Here is a 26,532-nt window from a genome sequence, read left to right on the forward strand (position 1 = left end):
CTTGGGTTGCAACATAGCATAATATGTATTTTTTTCTTCTGGTGCCCCCCCCAAGTATACAACTCAAACTCCGCCCATGCCCGTGAGTGAGACTGTGGTTTAATGATTTTTATGACGGCTAAGAGAGGTTTACAGCACGCCGTGCACTTAGCCATTGCAAAATCAGTGTAAACCACGACCTCTAGGGGCTGATTGCTTCATTTGAAAGCTAGCTCATTTCCTGTCAGCTAATTGTATTAGCAAAACACTGCAACAGGAAGTAAAGCTAGGGACAATTTAGAATGTTTATGTTGTCAAGTTAAAAGCTCTTAAAACATTTGGGAAGTTTCATTTGCAAACGGGCCAACTGAGGCAATTGCAAATGAGATTGTCTGAATATCAAGCAAACTTGGATGTTACGCAGATTTGGCAACTTACCAGTGTCGATGCAAAGGTGGCGGGTGTGCAAAGCAGCCTAATGTGGGAAATGAATCAGTGTTGTGATTACAGAACAGTGGAAAGAGATGGGATTTGACTTGTGTGAATATATATGAAAACAACTGACTTTATGCTGTTAAATCCCTGTACATGCATGTAAGTGTGTTCACCCTTTAGGCTCCCAGGCTCCTTATCTACCTGGAAGCGATGAGATGGATTTGTTTAAAACATTCTGATTTGGTCTACAGAGCATTGCTCTCATACAGTTGCATACTTTTGTATAACTAATCTAATATAACTTTGTAAAGCAATTATCAGTGGTTGAGTTTTTTCTGCATGACTAATATTGAAGTATACACACAGTGGACATGTGAGTCCTCTAGTCTCCAGTGAAATGCTACGCATATCCAGGAGGGGGGGGGGTGTCTCCAGTGAAATGCTACGCATATCCAGGAGGGGGGGGGGGGGTGACGAGGAGGGGGGGGGGTGTCTCCAGTGAAATGCTACGCATATCCAGGAGGAGGGGGGGGGGGTGTCTCCAGTGAAATGCTACGCATATCCAGGAGGGGGAGGGGGGGGGTGACGAGGAGGGGGGGCGACGAGGGGGGGGGGGGGGGGGGGGTGACGAGGGGGTTTCTTGTTCCCAGTCTAGCAGCTCGTCAGTCAGGGAAGGAGTTGAAGGAGGAGTTAAAAGAGTTGAAGGAGTTGGAGGGTTTGCCGGTCACAGCAGCAGTTATTCCCACACCAGTGGAGATGGAGGCATTTCAGAGGGCTGGGCCACTGTGGAGCTGTTGAATGAGAAAAAGTGCATCTTAAACCTGCAATAAGCTAAGTCAGACCCTGTATGCCGGTGGTGGCCAAACTACGGTCCGTTTTAAGTGAACCGTCATGAATTTTGAAGGAAAGAAATATATACATTACATATTATACACAACGGATTAGGGTACTAAAGTATGATCCGTCTTTCCATTTTAAACCAAAAGCGAATACCAGATGAAGGCCGCTTCACTGAAATGTAGTATTGCAGTGCTTAATATTGTTTGGCCCGCGACTCCTTATATTTTTCTGTATGTGGCCGAAGTTTGGCCACGCCTCCTGTAAGCAATCCTGAAGCTAGATTTAACATGTGCTGCCTGGAGATTTCCCTGAGACATAATGATATAAACAAATAGCCACACGCGGGCCAGCTAGCCACATGTGGGCCAGCTAGCCACACGCGGGCCAGCTAGCCACACGCGGGCCAGCTAGCCACACGCGGGCCAGCTAGCCACACGCGGGCCAGCTAGCCACACGTGGGCCAGCTGGGTTGCGGTTCGGCAGAGTTGTCGCTTTTCCTTCTTTTTTTTACTAGCTCCTCTCCTTGCTCTTCCCCTCAGAACCCTCCCCTCCCTTTTCATAGGATTTGTTGACGGTAAGTAATGCGTTCAAAAACACTGTGCTTATCCTTTAAAGCAGTGTTCAAAAACACTGTGCTTATCCTTTAAAGCAGTGTTCAAAAACACTGTGCTTATCCTTTAAAGCAGTGTTCAAAAACACTGTGCTTATCCTTTAAAGCAGTGTTCAAAAACACTGTGCTTATCCTTTAAAGCAGTGTTCAAAAACACTGTGCTTATCCTTTAAAGCAGTGGTTCTCAACTGGTCTAGCCTCACGAGCCATGTTTTTCCCGTAAGTCGCGACCCAAATTTCAGATGTTTCCCATAATTTTGCCCCTTCCCGAAACCGACAAGCTAGCATGACATCATAAATTGATGACTTAGATCTTCTAGTTTCATAATATCGGCCACAGACGCCGGCGTCCTCAAGGTGTAGAATTTTATTTTTCATGCACACATCTGCGAAAAAATGCAACGTAATGGCCCTTCAGGTACAAGAAAAAATGCAATGGGTCAGACCTTCAAGCTGAAAAAAATGAGTCACAAACAAATAGGAAACTAGGGATGGCGGGAAGAAGAATTCCTGACCGACAACTGACGCCCATTAATTATTTCAACTGACAAGATTAAAATGTACTATTTATAGCCTAGCAGAGGTGATCAATGTGGGAGGCGGCCCTCCCCAGGGGGCTCCAAGCAGTTTCAGGGGAGGCTCAGTGGATGGAAGTGAAAAAAAATTACATTAGTTATTACATTAGCTTATGAAGCTGATGAAGCTTTTGAAAGCAACTGACTGAAGGTTAATGCAGAGATTACCCAGACTGCCTCTCACCTGATGAAGCTTTTGAAAGCAGCTGACTGGGGGTTAATGCAGAGATTACCCAGACTGCCTCTCACCTGATAAAGCTTTTGAAAGCAGCTGACTGAGGGTTAATGCAGAGATTACCCAGACTGCCTCTCACCTGATGAAGCTTTTGAAAGCAGCTGACTGAGGGTTAATGCAGAGATTACCCAGACTGCCTCTCACCTGATGAAGCTTTTGAAAGCAGCTGACTGAGGGTTAATGCAGAGCGGCACTCGACTCCCCTTCTGCTGTTCCAAGATGAACTGGTGGATGATCTCTGAGAGGAAGTGAGACAGACCAACAGGAAAGTTAGATGAACTGATGACCTCTCACTGGAAAAACTGGAACCTTAGCAGGTGAAGATATATTATATTTAATTAGCACAATAAGTTTCACTTTCACTCTCCCGCTACCCCCCCCCTCTCTTGGAATGACACATGAGGACGTTATTGACTCAACCCTCCCGGCCAATCACAGGAGTGGGAGCAGTGTAGCAGCATTTGCATGCTCACACAGGCGCGCTCTTTCAAAAAGAGACGATTTCCCTGGAATAATGACCAGATATTGATAATTCACTCTGACCCCCGGCGTGCTACACGAGCACGGCCGAGGTAGAACAAAACCCTTTGCCACCGCTGGTGAAAAGAATCCTAGAGGAAACTCTATAGACCAAATCACCGGGATGTTTACATTTACTTCCGGGTACCCCTGGGTCCACACATTATAATGGCGGTGAACGGCACAAACTGACGTGTTGAAGACAAAAACAGACAAAGAAGACAAAAATGGTTCGTCCGTGTTGTGTTGTTGTTTAATATCATTCATAACAACACTTTCACTAACGTTAGTGGAGACCAGACTAGCTAATTTACCTGTTGGACCAGACTAGAGTAGACTTGAAGCTAAATTAAATTGACGTGGCGTCAGCAGCTCTGTCTGTACCAGGCTCTTTCTCGCCGAGAAGAGCCTGGTGACGCGAGGTTACTCTGTCTGTAACGTAAAAAAACAGCGAGTTTGACAGACAAACAAACTTTAGTAGCTAGCTAACACTACATAAAACAAACACAGAAGAAAGGCTAGATACGTCGGACAAGCATGTTTACCAACCGTTTAACCATTTAAATTGAAAGTAGTCGGCCGAAAACAAGGAGAGGGTTTGACAGCATTTATATGACAACACGCACATTTAAACCTGCCGCCTTTCCCAAGTGGTACCCGGAAGTAAATTTGTTTACATGGTGACGTCACGGTGATTTGGTCTATATAGTTACTCGGCTCGTGAGCATTTTGCACCATTATATCTGGCAAACACTGTAAACAACAAAGCAATGCTGAAGCAACGTCTCACGTCCTCGTCAAGAGGGGAGACTGACCACACCGGCTGCTCTACGCTTCCGTGAAGCGCTGCTTCTGAGATGCGTTTCCCCTCCCCTATTTTTTATAGAACATACAAACAAGACAAACAGGCTCAGACACAGGAAAAGAAAGAAAAGAAAAAAAACATACATCATTGACATTCATCGTTACAACTTGGTGCTACCAGCCGCACAAGGTGCTTATGTGTTTGCAAGAGACAATGCGCATGAGAACCCACGCAAGGGTTCCACGAGACACCACGCCTAACCTCAGTCACTTATCATTCTTAACCTCATCAAAGTGCCAAAAACGGGTCCCAGACAGTTGAGAACCTTTTGAACGAGTTGGTTCTCAGGGACCTGAGTCTCTCCATCTGTATTACAGGAATCATGTCCTTCAGCCACACCTGAAAAGAAGGTGAAGAGGACTTCCATTCCTTCAGAATGAGTCTTTTGGCAACAGTTGTCCCCAGTGTCAGAGATCGTTGCACAGCTGTAGTGAAGTTCAGAGAGGAAGCCGAAGATTGGAAGTTCTGCCTCCGGCTGTAGGGTTATTTTGTAGGACTTGGAGTACCAGTCAAATATTTTGGCCCAGAATCGGGATAGTGAGGGGCAGAACCAAAAAGCATCAGACAGTGTGCCCTCTGAGACCTGACACCTAGCACATAGTGGTGAGACACTAAGGATAAATCTTGTGCAACCTGTGCTTGGAGTAATGAAGACTGTGAGCATTCTGAGCAACTTTAAATTGAATCAGCTGGTGTCTGCTGTTAATTGAGCAGAGTTGGACTATAGACAAACTCTTGTCCCATATAATTTCACCGAGTTCCTCCTGCCATGCCTCTCTAATCCTCGTAGTGGGGGCCCTGATACAGCCATCAAACAAACACACAGACCTAGAGATAAGATGCTTGGAGTGAGGAGGGCTTAACAAAACGTAAACATAAAAAAGTATGTTAATCCGGGAGGACTTCAAAGCAGATGGAATGCTTTTTAATCAGAAAACCAGCAGGAAAGCCGGTAAATCGGTATCAAAGTCAATATCCTGACAACATTACCAATGATAAAATCAATCAAACTAAAATAAAATAAGTTATAACCAAACAAAACAAATATGGGTAAAACAGGAACAAAATCCAAAGATCACCAGAAAGGCCTTCATAAGTAAAGTAAGATTTCTGATTGTGATCTAAAAGATGATCTGACTTTTCCTGTCCGAGTTCCTCAGGCAAGTCATGACAGAACTAGAACGACCGCACCTCCACCAACAAGTGAGCAGACGACATCCATGTGTGTCAAGACCTTTGAGCCAAATGTGAAGAAATTCCATCAATGCCTTAATGAGATATTGCATCAACGAGCTTGGAAATGGCATTCGTGAGATCACAGTGACTTTGACCACCAAAATCTAATGAATTTACCCTCGAGTCCAAGTGGACGTTTGAGGCCAATTGGAAGAAATTCTGTCAAGGCGTTCCTGAGAGATATCGTGTTAACGAGCTAACGAGCTTCGAAATGGCGTTCGTGAGGTCACAGTGACATTGAACTTTGACCACCAAAATGTAATCAGTTCATCCTCGAGTCCAAGTCGACGTTTGAGGCAAATTTGATGAAATTCCGTCAAGGCGTTCCTCAGTTATCACGTTAACGAGCTTGGAAATGGCGTTTGTGAGGTCACAGTGACCTTGAACTTTGATGTTTGACCACCAAAATGTAATCAGTTCATTCTTGAGTCCAAGTGAACGTTTGAGGCAAATTTGATTTGAATTCTGTCAAGGCCTTCCTCAGATATCGCGTTAACGAACATCGGACAGACGGACAGACAACCCAAAACATAATGCCTCCCCGGCCTGGCTATCGCTGGCGGAGGCATAAAAAGCCTGCTCACCTTTAGTCTTGAACCTGGTACAGGAGCAGGCCCTGTCTGACTTGAACCTGCTACAGGAGCAGGCCCTGTCTGAACCTGGTACAGGAGCAGACCCTGTCTGAACCTGGTACAGGAGCAGACCCTGTCTGAACCTGGTACAGGAGCAGGCCCTGTCTGACTTGAACCTGCTACAGGAGCAGGCCCTGTCTGAACCTGGTACAGGAGCAGGCCCTGTCTGAACCTGGTACAGGAGCAGACCCTGTCTGAACCTGGTACAGAAGCAGACCCTGTCTGAACCTGCTACAGGAGCAGGCCCTGTCTGAACCTGGTACAGGAGCAGGCCCTGTCTGAACCTGGTACAGGAGCAGACCCTGTCTGTCTGAACCTGGTACAGGAGCAGGCCCTGTCTGAACCTGGTACAGGAGCAGACCCTGTCTGAACCTGGTACAGGAGCAGGCCCTGTCTGAACCTGGTACAGGAGCAGACCCTGTCTGTCTGAACCTGCTACAGGAGCAGGCCCTGTCTGAACCTGGTACAGGAGCAGACCCTGTCTGAACCTGGTACAGGAGCAGGCCCTGTCTGTCTGAACCTGGTACAGGAGCAGACCCTGTCTGTCTTGAACCTGGTACAGGAGCAGGCCCTGTCTGAACCTGCTACAGGAGCAGGCCCTGTCTGAACCTGGTACAGGAGCAGACCCTGTCTGAACCTGGTACAGGAGCAGACCCTGTCTGTCTTGAACCTGGTACAGGAGCAGGCCCTGTCTGAACCTGGTACAGGAGCAGGCCCTGTCTGAACCTGGTACAGGAGCAGGCCCTGTCTGTCTGAACCTGGTACAGGAGCAGACCCTGCCTGTCTGAACCTGCTACAGGAGCAGGCCCTGTCTGAACCTGGTACAGGAGCAGACCCTGTCTGAACCTGGTACAGGAGCAGGCCCTGTCTGTCTGAACCTGGTACAGGAGCAGACCCTGTCTGTCTTGAACCTGCTACAGGAGCAGGCCCTGTCTGAACCTGCTACAGGAGCAGGCCCTGTCTGAACCTGGTACAGGAGCAGGCCCTGTCTGTCTGAACCTGGTACAGGAGCAGACCCTGTCTGAACCTGGTACAGGAGCAGACCCTGTCTGAACCTGGTACAGGAGCAGGCCCTGTCTGAACCTGGTACAGGAGCAGGCCCTGTCTGAACCTGGTACAGGAGCAGCCCCTGTCTGAACCTGGTACAGGAGCAGGCCCTGTCTGAACCTGGTACAGGAGCAGGCCCTGTCTGAACCTGGTACAGGAGCAGACCCTGTCTGAACCTGGTACAGGAGCAGACCCTGTCTGAACCTGGTACAGGAGCAGACCCTGTCTGAACCTGGTACAGGAGCAGGCCCTGTCTGACTTGAAGCTGGTACAGGAGCAGACCCTGTCTGAACCTGGTACAGGAGCAGACCCTGTCTGAACCTGGTACAGGAGCAGACCCTGTCTGAACCTGGTACAGGAGCAGGCCCTGTCTGACTAGCTTGGCTGCATCCTGGAATCGTAGGTCTTGAAAGAGAGCTAGGGGCCAGGCCATGCAAAGCCTTAAAAACAATCTGTAAACTCTTGCAACCAGTGAAGATACACTAAAATGGGGGAGCTAATAGTCCTGTTTCTTACGTTTGGTTGAAAGCCCTGATGCAGCATTTTGAACACACTGGAATCATGTCTAATCCTCTCTGTATCACTAACAATTTAAGACAGATCCTTTTTTTATGTTCCTGAGATGAAAAAAGCATGACTGAACAAACGTTTTACTGTCTCAAAGTTAATTACTGTCTCAAAGTTAAGCCCGTGGTCAAAAAGGACTTCCAAGTTGTTGGAAACAGACTTAATATGTTGGACCAAGGGCAGGTTGAATTAGGCTAAATGTTTGTCACAAGGATGTGATTTTGTTTGAATTGAAATGCAGCAACCTTTTGGCACATCTAGTCCATGACATCTGGCATCCACCACAGCCACACGGACAGGTCACCTCATTTAGTCAAGTTTATTTGTATAGCACAGTATAGTTCAGTTTGACTGAAGAGTACAGCTGGATCAATGAAGGAGATGCTATGCCACCTGATTAAGTGACCTAGAGGGAGAACATACAGGGGGAATAATACTGGTCCAAGAATTGACCCTTGCAGCACACCACGTGATCAAGGACTATGAGGAGACGTAAGGAATTTCCTTTTAGTCAACTTGAGATCCAGTCTAGGGTGGTCCCTGAAATACCAACACAATGCTTCAATCTAAATGACCTATGGTATCCTGCACTAAGGTAAAGGAGCATTCGGAGCCAGTTTCAAATGCGAAATAATTAGTTCTTTAAGACTTTAAGAGAGATTGGGCTAAACTTACTCAAGAGTAGCAAATCACACACTCTGCCTCCTGCTGGCCAACAGTACCTCACCTAGGATAATAGGATGAACTCACCTTTGACCTGTCGTACAGAGTTCAGGTTCTTCTCAAAGCCGTCATCAAACTTGGGGTTGGTGACGGGCTCAAAGTGGCTTGTGTAAACCCGGCCAGAGGAGGTGGTGTAGCAGCATGTGCACATGCATGTGTGGTAGCGCAGACGACCCTCGTCCAGATAAGGGTGAGCCAGGGCATCCTTTGCTGCTATCCGCTTTGACTGGAGACCAGAGATACACGTCATACACATGCATGAAACAATGTTACAACAATGTACCTAAGAGTAAGACTAGAAACTGGGCTTGAGTGGGGGGTGGGAGTTAAAGTGATAACAAAAAATTGAAGTTTAACTAATAAACCCTGACATTCAAAATCATTTCCATATGCTTCTCTGTAGCTACTGTTAGCTTATAGCTACATTGCTTAGAAGCTATTGTCACAGTAGCCTGAATGGCCTCAAGATACTGCTATTTGCTGGAAAAGTAGATCCAGATAAAAAAAGGGTAGAATTCATGTTAGAAATAGTATCATATGAACACGTTAGCTAGAGTCGATCATAAAGGTGACGATTTCAAGAGGGCATGGGACCGCTTTTTTGCCCATAGCATGGCTGGGACACTGTACTGTGGCTATACTATTATTATCGCTTCTTTTTTGTATATGTGAATATGTGTGTGTGTATGTATACGTAGATAATATACGTAATATATATTATTATTTTCTCGAAGAAGATGTTTATCTATCAGAAGCCTTGGAATGCCTTATAAGTGAAAGTGATTATACTGTCTATGTGTGTGTGACTAAATAAAAACTTTATTGACAAAAAAAGATACTGCTATTTGCTATTGCTCGTTTGTAATCTAATTACTCACTATGGCTATTAAAATTAATGTTGAATCTGCATTTCTGTGCAAGCACTATGTATAAAAATGTGCGTCTAGATATGATTCAGGTAGATTACATTTACATCTGGCATTAAATTATTCTGGCATTTGTCTCCAGTATGCACAATCCATTTGGATTTATTTCCCTCACCAAAAATCAGATTGCCACACAAATTATTTATCATTAGAAACCAGTTTTGAAAAATGTGGATCTAGCTGTCAATGAAGTAAGTTGGAGTGTTCATCTTCCGTATATAAGATCTTTGTGTGCAACACGTGACATAGGAGAACGCCAGGATTGGGGGGGGGTTTCAGGAAGCAGAAAGTCAGCAGACAAACGTTGTGATCAGCTCATGTCTCCTTTGCAGTTCAAATGAATGAAGTAAACGCACACAATGTCTCATTATTTGACACTAGCCAATTCCTCCTAGATATCTGCAAAACTATCTGTATCTGACGAGAGTTCCTTTGTTCGCTCGTTTAGCCACGGTTTGTTTTGCTAGAAGTTGGCACGATAGTGGTCCTTTGTGTTTTCCCCCGTGTTGGGCGTGGTTTCTGAATGATGACGCGCTCCGCAGTGTCTATATGCCTTGAAACCTTTTGAAGGAGTCCACACAAGTGCAAATTTTCTAATTTGCTAGTGAATCAGTGTGCTTGAGGTTTTTTAGCTGGCTGACATTATTGTCATTTGCACCTACATTTTTCATTTGCATGGAACGCAAGGAGACTAACCAATCAGAGGCAGAGTAGTGTGGGTCACTACCCACTAATTCTAAAAAAATCTAAATAACAGGCCACACAACTGCACATGGCTGTGAAATATGTAATTTGGAATTTCAACATTTCTACAAAAAAATGGCTGTATATTTGACCTATTCTAATTATTGTTGTTGTTGCCATCTTTGCGTTATTTGACACAACAGCTTACAATAGAGAGGGGAAAGATAGGGATGACATGCAACAAAGATGTTGTGGGTACATCGTATGCACCTTAGCCCCTGGATGCCTCTACTGTGTGTTTTCAGTGATGGGAAATTGCTCTAAATTGCTTTGGTCCAAAGGTCTAAACAAAATATTGTATACAATGCCCAATATAACTTTTTAATTGTTATGGATCTTCAAATGCCATGAGCCAGTCATGACAGAGATTACATTAACATGAATGTAATTAATGACATTAATGTATTATTATACATTAATGTCACTAACTGTGTTACGCTCATGAAGAACGTTTAACTAAGCTTAGGCTAATGCTAAAGTAAATGAATGGCAGCACCACTCACCGGATCAAACACCAGCATCCTGCAGAGGAGGTGGACAGCTTCATGAGTGGCTTGGCTTGACAGCGTATACAGAACAGGGAGGGATGGCTGCACACAAAGGAAACAATACACCATTGGTTATCATCACTATCTTCTTCTACCTTTTATCATCTTCGTCTTCTGATGTATCCGACATGCATGGAGGAAGTAATTCATTCATTTTAATGATTTTAATTCATCTTAATAGATATATAAATATATATAATAAGTATAATAAATTAATAAATGTGCTATTTTGGCACTGATGCAGCTGGCAGCAGCCTCTGTGTCTCTGTTACTTCACTCTATGCTCTGGAGCAATGAAAAACATAGGTAATGAGTTGCCATGACGCGCTCACTAACGTTAAGTGAAAACTAGTTTGGTGGTGGCCTGATACAGCTCCTTAAACTCAGGGAGGCAGGCAGGCAGAGGGGGAGGCAGGCAGGCAGAGGGGGAGGCAGGCAGGCAGAGGGGGAGGCAGGCAGGCAGAGGGGGAGGCAGGCAGGCAGAGGGGGAGGCAGGCAGACAGAGGGGGAGGCAGAGGGGGAGGCAGGCAGGCAGAGGGGGAGGCAGGCAGACAGAGGGGGAGGCAGGCAGGCAGAGGGGGAGGCAGGCAGGCAGAGGGGGAGGCAGGCAGGCAGAGGGGGAGGCAGGCAGGCAGAGGGGGAGAGAGGGGGAGGCAGGCAGGCAGAGGGGGAAGCAGGCAGGCAGAGGGGGAAGCAGCAGGCAGAGGGGGAAGCAGGCAGGCAGAGGGGGAAGCAGGCAGGCAGAGGGGGAGGCAGGCAGGCAGAGGGGGAGGCAGGAAGACAGAGCTAGAGCCGCTTGGCTTAATGGAGAAATAGGCTGCCAACATGTCAACTGCAACAGACCAAGCCCGGGCCACGCAAAATGCGTCATTAACAAGCCAAACGCAAATAAGGAGCTAACGTTACTGCAACTCCCATCACCACTGGACTGGGTTTCTTGCCACAGCGAGGGAACTGCTATCACATAGCGATAACCAATGCTGTAATGAAAAATTAAGTCTGAACTGTGGAGGCAACACAACGTTGGCCGCTGACGGAGGCTAATTATTATTATTCTTTCAATCGTTCGAAGATGCCAGCCTGCTACGTTAACTGTGTGTGTGTGTTCACAATCACAAGTCAAACCAATTCCCCGTGTTGTCGTGTGTTGTCCTCCATGCTACTCACACTTTCTTTGCCAAGTAAAATGGGGGGGGGGGGACTTTGGAGGCGTCTTTCAGACATAGAAATGCAACTGATAGAATGTGCACTGCATGTAGCACGATACTCACGATCTGTCTGGAAAGGCAGATCGTGGAGCCATTCTAATCGTTAACAATCTAATATGCCGCGGGGTTTCTGGAAGATAATATGATATTAATCCACACCATATCCCAATTGATTATATAAGATGAAATGGAAAGATCTCTACTCCAGCTGACACTGACTTGCAATGGTTTTTCTGCGGCCTTGGTGATAAAAGTATAAAGACTAGAACCCAAGCCCTTGGTGGTCTTCGATGTACAGATTTTGTGTATGAGATGGCTTTTTAATTCTTCACCCCGAGGGACACCATATGAGCACAAGCACTACGAAGTTGCAAATAAAAAAAGAACAAAGTGCCAGGGAGATTATAATGAGCCTGAAGGTCCTGAAATGCCCAAAGCCTATTCCCCGATTTAATATCAGAGTTAATATTAATGCAATTTTTCTATGCTATTATGCTCCGCCCAATTTCCTATCTCTAGATCCTCTAGTCTAGACAAGGCTGCTTCCTCCCTTTACTATTCAGCATTTCTCTGGAGCCTCTGGCCCAGGCTATCCGTCAATATCCTCATACGCCTATTACATCACACAATACTGACCATTTCATCTCTCTTTATATGCTGACGATATTTTAGGTTTTTTTAGGAGATGCTCCAAATTCAACCTCACAACTTTTGTCTATTTTTGATAATTCTGTTAATTTATCTGGATACAAAATCAACTGGGCTGAATCTGGTCTTCTTCCACTGAACAATGCCATGAGATTACCCACACCACCTGCAAATATGCCAGTGGTCCAGAAATTTTAATACTTGGGTATTGAAATCTTTCCGACTCTACAAGCATTTTATTTTATTTTTTCACTCTATCTCGAGGCAGGTGGAGTCAGACTTGGAGCGCTGGTCACCTCCAATTCATTTCAAGCTCGAGCTTCCATTATAAAGATGAATATCCTGCCTCACATGATTTTTGTTGTTGTTGCTCCATGCTACCTTTATCACCTCCCGCTGGTCACTGTGATAAATTACATAAACTGATCACAAAATTGATCTGGAATAAGAAATGGCCACGTCTCAAAATGTCAATCTTACAAAGACAAAAAACCTCTGAAACCTTGGCATCCCTAATTTTAAATTAGATTTTTGGTCTATACACTCTGTGCTCTTCGTACCTGGTTTAACCCAGAAGCACAGGTGGCGTGGCTGTTGATTGGAGGAGGAGAGGGTCAGCCCGTGCAGACTTCAGGACATAATTTTCTCCAACATTCCTCTCAAAACCTGTAGATCCAGCTATGGCTCTATAATCTCTCACCTTATTGCCACAACTGTTGAATCTCATGCCAACATTATTGCTCAAATTCCATAAATATTGACCCTGGTTTAATCATTTCTCTCTTCGTCTGGGTGGTCGCCAAATTTCTTTGCCTCCATGGAAGAAAAATGGGTTTAGCAGGTTCTTCAAGTTTTCCTCCCCGCTGTGTGATCTAGCGAGTGCCAGCTCTGGCACGACACGTGGTGGCCATCCCCTCTGCATTCTGGTCCAGACGTTCGGCTTGACTAGCTCACTTTGCTGTTGGCTTTATTGTTCATAAGGGTTTGGAAAACCGTTCCCAAAACGATGATGTGTGTTGAAGATCCGGTATCTTGTTATTGCATCCAAAGTTATCAAAGGGTCTGTCAGAATGTCCACTGTGACTTGTTGCTAGTAGCTAGCCTCTCCCCGCTCACGTTAGCCACCAGTAGCTCCAAATAGCATCCACTAACGATGTCCTCAGTACGTCTTTTCAGGTGCGTATGTGTCCCATCATTGACCACACAGGGGACAATGGATGGAAATTAGCCTTGTGCTAAATCCGGCAATTTTTACACCCTTATTATGTTCCAGGTGACTGTATCTGCCTCATGGTTTTTGTGTTCATTAATTTTGCACTGTCCCGTCGAAATAAACAATTGAATTGAAATTGAATTGAAAAACAAACGGCCAGTTGCCCTGCTGCCGACAGTTCCAGGTGCATTCCAAACAATCCCAGGTGTCTTATCACCCAGCCGACTGCATAGGTCATCATAGGTCATAGGTCATCGCAGTCCGGCGGTCCACCTCTTTTCTAACATTATCTGACCCAGGTGACCTGGAAGCCGTATGGACAAGCGTTACCCTTCACCCCGGATGTGAAAAGTCAGTCTCTCCCTAGACCTCCACCTAGTAACCCTAATAAATATTGAACGTAAGTGGAGAAAGATGATACTCTAAATATTAAGGAAGTCCTCTCGGATTGACGTCATGACTGTGACCTCCTGCCTCAATGGATGTCACTTAAACAATTGTGATGTCATCGGTGATTATGTCATCAGTGAGCGATGTCGTCACAGTGATATCATCAGTGATGATGACTCCGCGGGATTTTTTTCTTTCTTCTTTGTTGGTTGCACCAAACTCATGCCAGATCCCTGAGCAGTATTTTGGAAAATGTTGGAGGTGCCACACGGTGCCAATTACAGTAGTAGGATTCGGCACTCCGTTTGGTCCCCAGTAGAGCACCTGCCAAGTTTGTGTTCAGGCGAGATCTCAATGTGTGCACGCATGATCTCACTGTGTTCACGCATGACTTTGGTGCAAAACCGTGTTTTGATTGATTAAATTGGACAAAATGACGCGTGACTTATGTGTCCACCCATGACTTCGGTACAAAACCGTGTTTTGATTGGTCGAATTGCACAAAATTCAGCACTGCACTCCGTCAGGTGCCCAGAAGCGCACCCGCCAAGTTTCTGTTCACACGAGATCTCAATGTGTTCACGTGTGACTTGCATGAAATCACGTGTGACTTCTGTGTTCACGCAAACACATAATAGTTTCCAAGAGCTGCAGCTCCACCCCTCGCTCGACTGAGGAAATCTGTCCATCCGTCTGTCTGAATCCATTGAAACTGCATGACAATAGTAGGCAGAGAGTGACCAAGCTGATTGTTCCACCTCTAGAAAAGCAGGACCGTCCACGTGTGTGCGTGCGTGTGTCCTTTGCATATCTCAAGAACTGTTTTTCTGATCGTCTTCGAACTCGGCGGCTGTGCTGCTGGAGGCCCGACGGAGTGCTGTGCCAAAATTTGTGCGATTCGACCAATCGGAACACAGATTTGTGTCAAAAGTCAAAGCCAAAGTCAAAACCGGTGAAGGACCGTGTTCACTGAAGTCACGCGTGAACACAGAAGTCACGCGTGAACACAGACGACACAGGGCCGTCTGCCAGTCTATGCTTGCCCTTCGAGTGGGAGCTCCTGAGCCAGTTCGTGGTCTATAAACCTGGTTCTGGCAGCGCCTGCAATGACGCTGGTACCAAACTGTAACGGCTCTGCTGTTCCTTTGGATCCACCAGCGACGTGGAGAGAGCATGGCCAACAGCCTGTCCTCCTTTCACATCGCGCAGGGCTTGCATCTAACCAGGATGCATCAGCCATGTTCAACCCTGACCGATGGAGGCCCATACTATGGGAGACAAGCTTATGATCAAGTCACTGAGTCTTGGGGATTCTCACCACTCTCCTCTCCCCGGGGGGGCCGCGGACTTTGTAGGTGAAATCCCCGGATGATTCTCGCTGCTTTTCCTTCGCCTCTTCATACAGTTCCTTCTCGGTTTCTCTCTCCGTTTTCGTAAGATTGTTTTTAATGATTACGTTTTTAAACTTATGTGTTTGGTGTAGCGCAGAGATGTTCCTGAACAAGTTGGTCTTTAGCTCCATGCTCTGCAGAGTAACCAGCAGGGGTCTCCCTGATCTTCCTGGATCCTCCGTGCCGTCGCTCCTGTTGTAGCGTCCGAGCCGGGCCACGCCCACAAATGAGTCTTCAGTCGTGAGGACCTTGCATGTATTGAATATGTCTTTTACAACTTCCAAATCTTTTTGTGTTCGCTCTGCTCGGTTTTTTAAGCAATGCTCCTTTACGTTCCACAGTATAATATTGCGTTCTCTTGATTTCCTTAGTGTTTTTTCAGCATCTTCCGCCACATCAGCACAACTTGCCGTGCCTTTTTCCTGATCTTTCAACTGCTCCTGTATGATTTCAAAAACTCTCTTCTCATCACACCTTTTCTCCAGCTTCAATTCTAAATCCTGCATTAATGGGCACTAACTGTTGACGCCATCGGTCCTACTTATAGCCTCAGCAGGGAATGATTTATGACATCACTGATGATGTCACAATGTCAATTCACTGATGATGTCACTTATGCATGACATCAGTGACTAAACCGTGACATGGTTTCATCATGATTTGATGAAATCACTGATGTCACAATGTCAACAGTAACATTATCAGTGATGTCATAAAGACAATGTAAACAGTGACAGCATCAGTAATGTCATAAATCTCTGATGACATCCCTCACTGATGGCATCATCACCAATGATGTCACTGACTGATGACATCACAATTGCCCAAGTGAAATCACTGATGACATCACTCACTGATGGATGGGAGGCGGAAGAGGACAAGTGGCGCATCTGACACAGGTCGAGAGAGAACCAGACGATGGCTTCTGCCCCTGGGCTGAAATCTCTATTAACGGAGGACTAGATTAGCAGACGTTATTGTGGCATGGTCGTGTTTTGGCTTGCGTTAAGTTAAGTGATCCTTTATTTATCCCCACGGGGAAATTCATCCTCTGCATTTGACCCATCCTCTACTAGGAACCTTCCTCGAACTAGGAGCAGTGGGCAGCCACAGTGCAGCGCACCAACTCCAGTTCTTTTGTCATTGCCTTGGTCAGGGGCACTGACAGGAGTATTAAGCCTAGCATACATGTCTTTTTTGGTTGCGGGGAAGTTGATACTCACGTTAGCATGAGCCAGGAAATAGCCTGCTCCCCCATACAGTTCAGCCTGGAGCTGATGTGAGCTGGATGTGACCAAACGGAACAGTCAATGTTCCATAAGCATAACGGTAGTAACGTTTGGCATATTTACAACTGTTAGATTATCCACACAAGTTTCACTAGATTTCTTTTTCTTTTTCTGTGTGGACTTTTTACTGGACTTTGCATTGTTGGTTGTTTGCTGACATTCATTGACTGCATTAGCTAGCGAACGTAACGTTAGCCTGTGTTGTTAGTGTTGGGCCAGACATATTGAAGGAATATTGATATTGAATTAACATTGATATTGAATGAGTAGACATGTTGTTTGAATACTGGCTGGTATGTGGAGACACTGGGAGCACACAACCCCCACATACTTGGCCAATTTGAATACCACACCCGTGATAAAACAGCAGGGAAGGGAGCCATTCCTTTGTTTTCGAAGATTGACAAAAGGACAGGCAACTCTGCTGTCTGTAAGTGAGATAAGGTGAGCCAATCAGAGTGTCCGACCACAGCAAAGACACGCCCTGCACCCCAAAACATATACAGGTTTGGAGCCTGAAAACTTCAGTTCCTAAGCAGCCTAGCTGCAGACAGGTCCTCCTCTGAGAAGTTCTAAGTGACTAATCGTCGCAACAGGACGTACGTTTGTGTCCCGAGACAAACCGCCCTTCCCCCCTGCTCGGACCCGAGCCGCCCAGGCCGCAACCAGGCCGACGACCTCCACATCAGGGCCAAGCCAGCTCTGATATCCTGAAACCGACCCGCATCGCCTGAGCGCCCTCAACCCGAAGAAGCGAGCTGTGAGGTTCCCCCTTTCCTCCACTGAGACGACAGCAGATGCAAGAACTCAGCGTGGCCAGCTGAGATCGACTGCCTATTCTCAACCCCCCGCTCCTGCCTCCACGGCTTCCTCTTCGGGACAAGCGGCCGCCCGCTCCACGAGCCCCTCTCCTCCCCGCGGGAGGAACCTTGCGAGTCCGACCGCAACAAACCACTGCATCTGCGTTTGCAGAGCTGAGCGAACAAGCCAAGTAAGAGACTGAATTGATCACTCACGTCCGGGCTTAGAATTGTTAGAGTTAGATGATATATATATCTTTAGATGTACATGATTAACTGATATGATACTGTGAATGAATCTGTGACTGTTTATATCTGACTGTGACTGTGGGTTATATATGCATTACTGAATCCGAGTGTTTAGACGCTAGCCAGTTACTTCTTCACCGATCCACCGAGTGGATCTAATATAGCCAACGAGCTGAGAGGAACTTGTTTCGCCAATTCAAAGTCGATTAACTAATCGTGGCGGAGTAAGAGCCTCACGGCCCTGTTTTTCATCTAGACGGTTATTTCTCACTCACGGGCACGTGCGCAAGCGCGTGAACGGACCCTTCCTTGCTAAATACTCACACACATAGCTATTAGTCGGCTAACCGCCATTTTGTGCCGAGAACGCATTCCCTTAGTCTCCATCTTGGGCCGATCGCCATTTTGGCCCGAAAGCACACCCCCGTATCCTCCATTTTGTGCCTAGTCGGTCCTTCCGGGTCGGCCATTTTGAGAACAGACCCCTCACGCACACACACACACCCACACACACACACACTCTGCCTCCCTCTAGTGTTCATCCGGTGCTTTACACTTTTGATGCAGATAAATACCCCTCCCTCACATTCACCGACCATGCATTGAAATGTTTAGATGGTAACTCAGTTACAACGTGAATCCACTGACTGTATTGCCAATCCCTCTCTTTTATTTTATATATATAATAAATATTGTCAACTTTTATTAGAGTTCAACTGTTTCAGAGTGATTTTGTGGAATTGTGGTAAACTGTTGTCTAGGATGTAAGAACTCTCTCCTTTCAGATTAGACTAAAGGTGATTCAGATTAGGTCCGGTGATTAAGCCGGTGGTGCCCCTAGGTTAATCCTTACCAAGGATTACATATTTGATTTTAATAACTTTATGAAATATTAATAATTTTCGGATTATTAAGATTTTATTTTACCTAACTAAATTCACCCAAATAACGAGCACAACATTTGGAGCCCCGCCCGAGGCATCTTTCAGGCAGAGTTTGCCACAAATATCACAATTTTGACTGAAACACTGAATTACCTAAATTGCATTGTGTAACCACTGAAGCGCATGCCAAGCACTGAATGCTAATAACCTCCCGAAACAGCTTCCAGCCAGAACGAGCGGAGCCAGACAGAGCTACCACCGCTCAGACTGACACAGATTCAGACTGACACAGACAATCTAACACAGTTCAATCGTTTTGATTTAAGAACCCCTTATTTCAAGCTTGCATAGCGACTAACTCCTAACATTAGGCAACGACAGTTGAATTAAAACCTGCTTATATTTAAAATTCAACAATAGGACTTTCGCAAACACAGTTTGACTACAAGCCTATTTTACGTTTGCCTCTCAAATACAAGCTATTTGACATTCAAGCTACAGGTACGAGCTCCACCTAAGCTTAAGAAGTGCACTGACTAGCAGGTAAGATGTCACAGCACAACGGCCAGAGTGCTGCTGCAGAGCACTCGGCCTCGCCCGACCAGCTGTTACATGAAGCGCTCATGAACGCGGTTCCTCCTGAGAGAGGACAGATCGAACATCTGCGGAAGCTCACAGAATCAGAATGTGAGAAAATGTTGGAAGGAAAAGCAGCCGCCATGAAAAGTGCAGGTACGGTAAACTGCACCATGCTGTCAGAGCTGCTTTATCTCGTTCTCCACAGAGAAACCTTTCACAGAAAAACCAACACACAGCTGCATAACCGAGCAACTGAGTTGGACAGGCAAAATGCGTGCCTGGAGGTCTCATACGAAGACCAAGTGAGGACAATCCAGGACTTGGAAAAGAAACTGCGAGCAGCCCACACAGATTCTGAGGAAGAGGGTGATGGAGAGGGAGGCAATGACGGTAAGCGTGAAACCGACAATCCTCCGTTCTCGTCCACCCCCCACCAGGTCCCAGGAGAAGAGAGGCAGGTAAGTCTGCCTCCACAAGCGTCCTCATCGCACGGCGTCCAGACGCCGGCTGCACTGCGTAACGGGCTCGGTAGTGGAGCCGAACCCTCGCCATACGACATCGACACGCCCGTCGTACTCGGGTCCCAGCCCAGTGAGGCCAGGGGACCCAATCCCCCGTTCGAGTCCACGTCCTTAAGGCAATCGCATAGGGACGACCGAGGGGGCTCGCTAACCCGTGAGAGGGGCCACAAAAAGGCCACCTTTGAACAACCATGGTTCGAGTACAGTAGGACCGAAGTCTCCCCTCCACAAGAGGAGGGGGGGAATAGACACAGGAGCGACCGCGCTCCCCCGTGGCTGAGAGGCGATGGCCGCCGCTGGGAGAGCCGCCGCTGTGAGGACCTCTCTCCGCCGTCACGGCGGGGGGAGGAGCCTCGCCGCGAAGGCCACCGCCGCGACCATGCTTCCCCACACCGCCATCGCGACTATTCCCCGCCCCCACGCCCGGATGACTGCCGCCCGCCCACAGGGCGGCGGGCAGACGACCGCTGGGGCAACGAACGCCACACGGAACGCCATCGCGACTATTCTCCGCCACAACGCCATGGCGGCCACCGCCGTGACGATTTTCCCCCGCCGTCAAGGCGCAGGGAGGAGCCTCACTATGGTGAACGCCATCGTGACTATTCTCCGCCACGACGCTACGACGACCGCTATGACCCCCCACAACGCAAGAGCGAGGGGGGACATCGCTATGTTGACCGCCGTCGTGCCTACTCTCCGCCATGTCGCCAAGATGACCCCCCGCAACGCAAGAGCGAGGGGGGACATCGCTATGTTGACCGCCGTCGTGCCTACTCTCCGCCATGTCGCCAAGATGACCGTCGCCGCGACGACTGCCCCCCACCTTTGGGGTGGGGGGGAGACGACCGCTGGGACGATCACCAGGAGACTAGGAGAAGCGAACGTGACTACCGCGACGACTCCCCACCACGCACGCGCGAGGGGGGGCGTCGCCGCGATGATCACAATCGTGACAACACGCCGCCGCCACGCCATGATGACCGACATCACCGCGACCCCTCATCGCCGCTCGAGCGCGATGGGGGGCAGCACCGCGATGATCGCTACATCGACTCCTCCCCTCCCCCGGGATGGGAGGAAGGACGTTGCCATGGTCGAGGCGACGCCCACCCCTTTCTGGGTTGGGGGGGGCGCGGCCCGGAGCAGGAAGACCTCAGTGAATCACCGTCATCCGACTCTGAGGATCTGCTCACCACGCGGGAAAGGGACGTCCGCGACCGACGGATCGAGTCCTTCGCCAAGGACATAGAACGCTTTGACCCGACTAACCGTGCCTCTAACGTCGACCGTTACATACGGGAGGTCAATCGCTCTCTCACCAATCTGGAGCGACCCACTACACGCGAGAAGCTCTGGCTGGTCTGGAAGACCACCACGAGCACAGCCCGCGATTTCATAGACGTACTTCCCAGTCGGACTCAAAAGAGCTACCGACTCGTCTGCCAGGCCCTCCGACAGGAGTACCGTCAGTATTCCTGCCCGATGCTCGCGAGACGGGCCGCTGAAGCTATCAAGCAGAGAGTAGACGAGGACCCCAGAGAGTACCACAGGCGCCTGTCAGCAGCCTACTTTCAGGGTAGAGGCCCCCCCACCGGCGGTGGGGAGGGAGATGAGGAGTTCATCCGCACGTACATGTCTAACCTGCACGAGAGCATAAGATCCAATGTGGAGACACACTGTAGGCACCACCAAGCCACGCTGAGCTATACGCGACAGTATGCACAGCTGGCATGGGAAGCACGCCCCCGGGTAGCCAAGAAACACACAGAAGGCTCCCAAGTTTACGGGGTAGAGCCCGACTCGGATGAGGAGGAGGCCCAGGGGAGGGAAGTCTACCGAGTAGAGAACCCAGTAGCTGACAGTCTAGCCCTAGAGGGCGACAAAGTGCCCCAAGTCAGAGCACCAGCTGTTCCCCGGCCACCGCGGCCCCACGCACCCAGCCACCAGCCCGACAGGCAGGTAAGCTCCAGGGGCGGGGGCAAAGGGGGAGAAAACCCCCAGGGACGGCCCTGGCAGAACCAGGAGCCGGCCCAAAATCCTCATGGTAGCTTCTACCATCCAAGTCGGGGACGGTCCTGGCAGAGCCAAGACCAGGACCCACGCCCGTCAGGTAACTTCCAAGGCCAAACCCAGGAAAAGCCATGGAAGAAACCACGTAAACCCAAGAAGAAGAAGAAGCCAGGGAGTGGCACAGACGGTAGGGACAGGCGAACAACCGCGGAAGACCAGTCGACCCGAGACGCGCTGAACGCTTTAGCTGACACAGTAAAAATGCTCTTTGATAAAGACAAACCAGCTGGCTCCCCGCCGGAGCCAGACAAAACCCCGGTCGCACGACTCGGGGGGGAACCTCCGCCACCTGCCAAAGTTCGCTTTGTCAACAGGCGGAGGGGACCCCGAAGAACCAGATCCCTTCCTAAGTCTCCTTCTCAGGCTTCACCAAACCGTTCTACTCTAACTTTCATGGGCAACCTTGTCCGCAAGGGCAACGCCCATCGTATCTACACCCCAGTGGTGGTAGGGGGGTGCACTCGCACCCTCGCCTTAGTGGACACAGGAGCCTCCATCAGCTTGATGAGTGCCAACACCTTCGAGAAGGTCTGCAAAGCCATGCACACCACCAATAGGCCACTTCGGATCGAGCCTTGTGATTTTAGCATCACCAGCTACACGCAAGACCGAACCCCCATTGCTGAGCGTGCTCTGCTGGACATCACCTTCCAGGGGATGACTATACGCCACCCCATTCACATCAGCCCTCTCGATACCGAACCGCTTCTCATTGGCCAGGATCTCCTGGACCGGCTAGTCCCAATCATCGACTGCTCCAGCAATCGCATTTGGGCTCAGGTTCAAACTGCAAAGCCATGGGCGTCACCTGGCCGCAAGCCTAGCACAGACAGACAAGTCGCTGTCATCAAGGAAGCTGGCACATCGCTGCCGGCACGCTACGTTTCCACCGCTAGCCCCGAGCTGTACCGCCGCCTGTGCAAACAGGAGCGACTGCTCCCCGCATTCTCCGCAAACGAAACCCGCGCGTCAGTTCCCGCTCGAACCGCGAAGGTTCCCGTACGCCTGGCCATGAGCCCGGGACAGAAACTGCCCGGCAGGCAGGCATTCTCCCAGCCGTTGCCCCGGCACAGAGAACAAAACATGACGATGCGCGGCACTCCTTTCTTTAAGTTGGACAATCGTTCAACCAACACTCTGGTGCAGAACCCGACGCATGCACCTGACCCAGCGCTGATGCGGCAGCCACTGGGAGTGTCAGTTAACAGCTTGTACACACCTCCAAAGGGGGGGGGGGCAAGCCCCACCACAGAGGTAGTGAACGAGACTTAGTAGGGTAGCCAGGATAGGTGCATGTCCACTCACTCCGCCAGTATGCACTAACCACTAACCTAGGCTACATAGAGCCCTACTGCCAGTAACTCAGACTCAACCTCCATGCCTTACAGACTCTAACCAGCATAGTACGAGAGGACAAGACCTATGTGCACGCGACCAGAGACTTGACACAAGACCCTACAGGGAGATATCCTCCTCAGTCACCAGTCTGAGTGGGGGTAACATACCCCCCTACCTGGTATCCCTAGCTCTGGTTGAACAAATCTTAAAATCCGCCACGACCACCGTGGCCTAGCCCTCTCAGGTACACTTGGCATATAGTCTTGGCAGTGCAATCCCAATTTTCATAGATCCACCGCATCTAGAAATAGGATTCCTTGTCAACCTACCAATCATTGAACCGCAGAACATGTAGGCTAACACACTGTCACACAACCGCTATGACATGGTCACAAAACTGAGCCTATGAATCAGACGGTGTTCTACACGGTCCCCCGAGGGACCAAACTAGTCTAGTTCAGCCCCAAGGCAACTGGAGCCCCATTCACCAAACATGTAACCAGGTCATCACACTATCTCACACTCCTTCTCTCCCTTCCCCTCATGCAAATCGTGTAAAAACGAAGAGCTAAGTGACCAAGACAGAGAACCGGGCCCAGGCCCTGCCTAAGAAACTTGAAGTATGACAATCTGAATGTAATTTTTGTGTGATATAGTATAGGATGACAATCTGAATGTATTGTTTGTGTGATATAGAATGATAGAATAACTTGAGAAAAGTCCTGCCCGGACACAGGTGATCTGCCCGGACTTGAGCCCACATAGGACCACATAGCGTAGGACCTAACGAACTTGCTCCTTTCAGCCTCACGGACTAGGCAACCAATGGGTTGCCACCCGCAGGCCGCATGGCCCTGGAGATGCTTTAAAGACTGTGCCAGAACACACCCTTTCAACCATCGGGGGGATGTTGGGCCAGACATATTGAAGGAATATTGATATTGAATTAACATTGATATTGAATGAGTAGACATGTTGTTTGAATACTGGCTGGTATGTGGAGACACTGGGAGCACACAACCCCCACATACTTGGCCAATTTGAATACCACACCCGTGATAAAACAGCAGGGAAGGGAGCCATTCCTTTGTTTTCGAAGATTGACAAAAGGACAGGCAACTCTGCTGTCTGTAAGTGAGATAAGGTGAGCCAATCAGAGTGTCCGACCACAGCAAAGACACGCCCTGCACCCCAAAACATATACAGGTTTGGAGCCTGAAAACTTCAGTTCCTAAGCAGCCTAGCTGCAGACAGGTCCTCCTCTGAGAAGTTCTAAGTGACTAATCGTCGCAACAGGACGTACGTTTGTGTCCCGAGACAAACCGCCCTTCCCCCCTGCTCGGACCCGAGCCGCCCAGGCCGCAACCAGGCCGACGACCTCCACATCAGGGCCAAGCCAGCTCTGATATCCTGAAACCGACCCGCATCGCCTGAGCGCCCTCAACCCGAAGAAGCGAGCTGTGAGGTTCCCCCTTTCCTCCACTGAGACGACAGCAGATGCAAGAACTCAGCGTGGCCAGCTGAGATCGACTGCCTATTCTCAACCCCCCGCTCCTGCCTCCACGGCTTCCTCTTCGGGACAAGCGGCCGCCCGCTCCACGAGCCCCTCTCCTCCCCGCGGGAGGAACCTTGCGAGTCCGACCGCAACAAACCACTGCATCTGCGTTTGCAGAGCTGAGCGAACAAGCCAAGTAAGAGACTGAATTGATCACTCACGTCCGGGCTTAGAATTGTTAGAGTTAGATGATATATATATCTTTAGATGTACATGATTAACTGATATGATACTGTGAATGAATCTGTGACTGTTTATATCTGACTGTGACTGTGGGTTATATATGCATTACTGAATCCGAGTGTTTAGACGCTAGCCAGTTACTTCTTCACCGATCCACCGAGTGGATCTAATATAGCCAACGAGCTGAGAGGAACTTGTTTCGCCAATTCAAAGTCGATTAACTAATCGTGGCGGAGTAAGAGCCTCACGGCCCTGTTTTTCATCTAGACGGTTATTTCTCACTCACGGGCACGTGCGCAAGCGCGTGAACGGACCCTTCCTTGCTAAATACTCACACACATAGCTATTAGTCGGCTAACCGCCATTTTGTGCCGAGAACGCATTCCCTTAGTCTCCATCTTGGGCCGATCGCCATTTTGGCCCGAAAGCACACCCCCGTATCCTCCATTTTGTGCCTAGTCGGTCCTTCCGGGTCGGCCATTTTGAGAACAGACCCCTCACGCACACACACACACCCACACACACACACACTCTGCCTCCCTCTAGTGTTCATCCGGTGCTTTACACTTTTGATGCAGATAAATACCCCTCCCTCACATTCACCGACCATGCATTGAAATGTTTAGATGGTAACTCAGTTACAACGTGAATCCACTGACTGTATTGCCAATCCCTCTCTTTTATTTTATATATATAATAAATATTGTCAACTTTTATTAGAGTTCAACTGTTTCAGAGTGATTTTGTGGAATTGTGGTAAACTGTTGTCTAGGATGTAAGAACTCTCTCCTTTCAGATTAGACTAAAGGTGATTCAGATTAGGTCCGGTGATTAAGCCGGTGGTGCCCCTAGGTTAATCCTTACCAAGGATTACATATTTGATTTTAATAACTTTATGAAATATTAATAATTTTCGGATTATTAAGATTTTATTTTACCTAACTAAATTCACCCAAATAACGAGCACAACATTAGCCTTCTGCTTCGTTGGTGTTTACTGGCTGAAGCGCTGAGAGGCAGGCTCGTGAATGCCAGATTTCCCGGGAAATGACATTACTTTACTGTAATGCAGCCTTCAAAACCAGGAAAATGCAACACTTATGCCATATCACTATATTAAAAATCTAAGACCATATCTAGTCTCATATCACAATATCGATATATCGCCCAGCCCTTATCTTGAGTGCTAGAATCAACCTTCCAATGCTTAGGCACAATTTGCAGAAAAAAAATATTATTATTAATCAATTTTATTGATTATCAATCACTGCTTTAAATGGTATAGGGACAATAAATTACTTTGTTTGAAATTGTAATTGAATTAATAAGAAAGTGCATTTCTCTCTCTGACAGACTCTGCTATGCTGACTGGCATTTTGATGGAGCTGTTCTCTGCTCTCTGTAAACATAGCAATTCCCTCTGTAGCTGTGGTGAGAAACCCAGGCCGGTTCCTCTGTAGCTGTGGTGAGAAACCCAGGCCGGTTCCTCTGTAGCTGTGGTGAGAAACCCAGGCTGGTTCCTCTGTAGCTGTGGTGAGAAACCCAGGCCGGTTCCTATGTAGCTGTGGTGAGAAACCCAGGCTGGTTCCTCTGTAGCTGTGGTGAGAAACCCAGGCCGGTGATGGAAGTTGCAGTAACGTTAAAGGGATACGCCACTTTTTCGGGAGTTTTGCTCATTTGCCATATCCCCCCACATAACCAAGCTACAGCATGCCTTTACCGTCACTGTC

The 26,532-nt window shown here is 48.3% G+C and overlaps 1 protein-coding gene across 4 annotated transcripts in view; it reads right to left on the reverse strand.

Annotated features, from left to right (window-relative positions):
• Positions 1–1,125: 1,125 nt before the first annotated feature.
• The window catches only part of nlk2 (nemo-like kinase, type 2), a gene marked incomplete at its 5' end in the record, with an annotated part of 44,970 nt that continues 19,563 nt past the window's right edge, over positions 1,126–26,532 (reverse strand). For all 4 annotated transcript variants that reach the window (XM_083637459.1, XM_083637458.1, XM_083637456.1 and 1 more), the window contains 4 exons: positions 1,126–1,205; positions 2,819–2,912; positions 8,291–8,489; positions 10,437–10,523. In XM_083637459.1, coding sequence (XP_083493585.1) covers positions 1,151–1,205; positions 2,819–2,912; positions 8,291–8,489; positions 10,437–10,523 — 435 coding nt within the window. In that variant the 3' untranslated portion in view covers positions 1,126–1,150. The remainder of the gene's footprint in view (positions 1,206–2,818; positions 2,913–8,290; positions 8,490–10,436; positions 10,524–26,532) is intronic.

The sequence above is a fragment of the Poromitra crassiceps genome, assembly GCF_964638095.1.
Source record: "Poromitra crassiceps genome assembly, chromosome: 5".
NCBI classification, from domain to species: Eukaryota; Metazoa; Chordata; class Actinopteri; order Beryciformes; family Melamphaidae; genus Poromitra; species Poromitra crassiceps.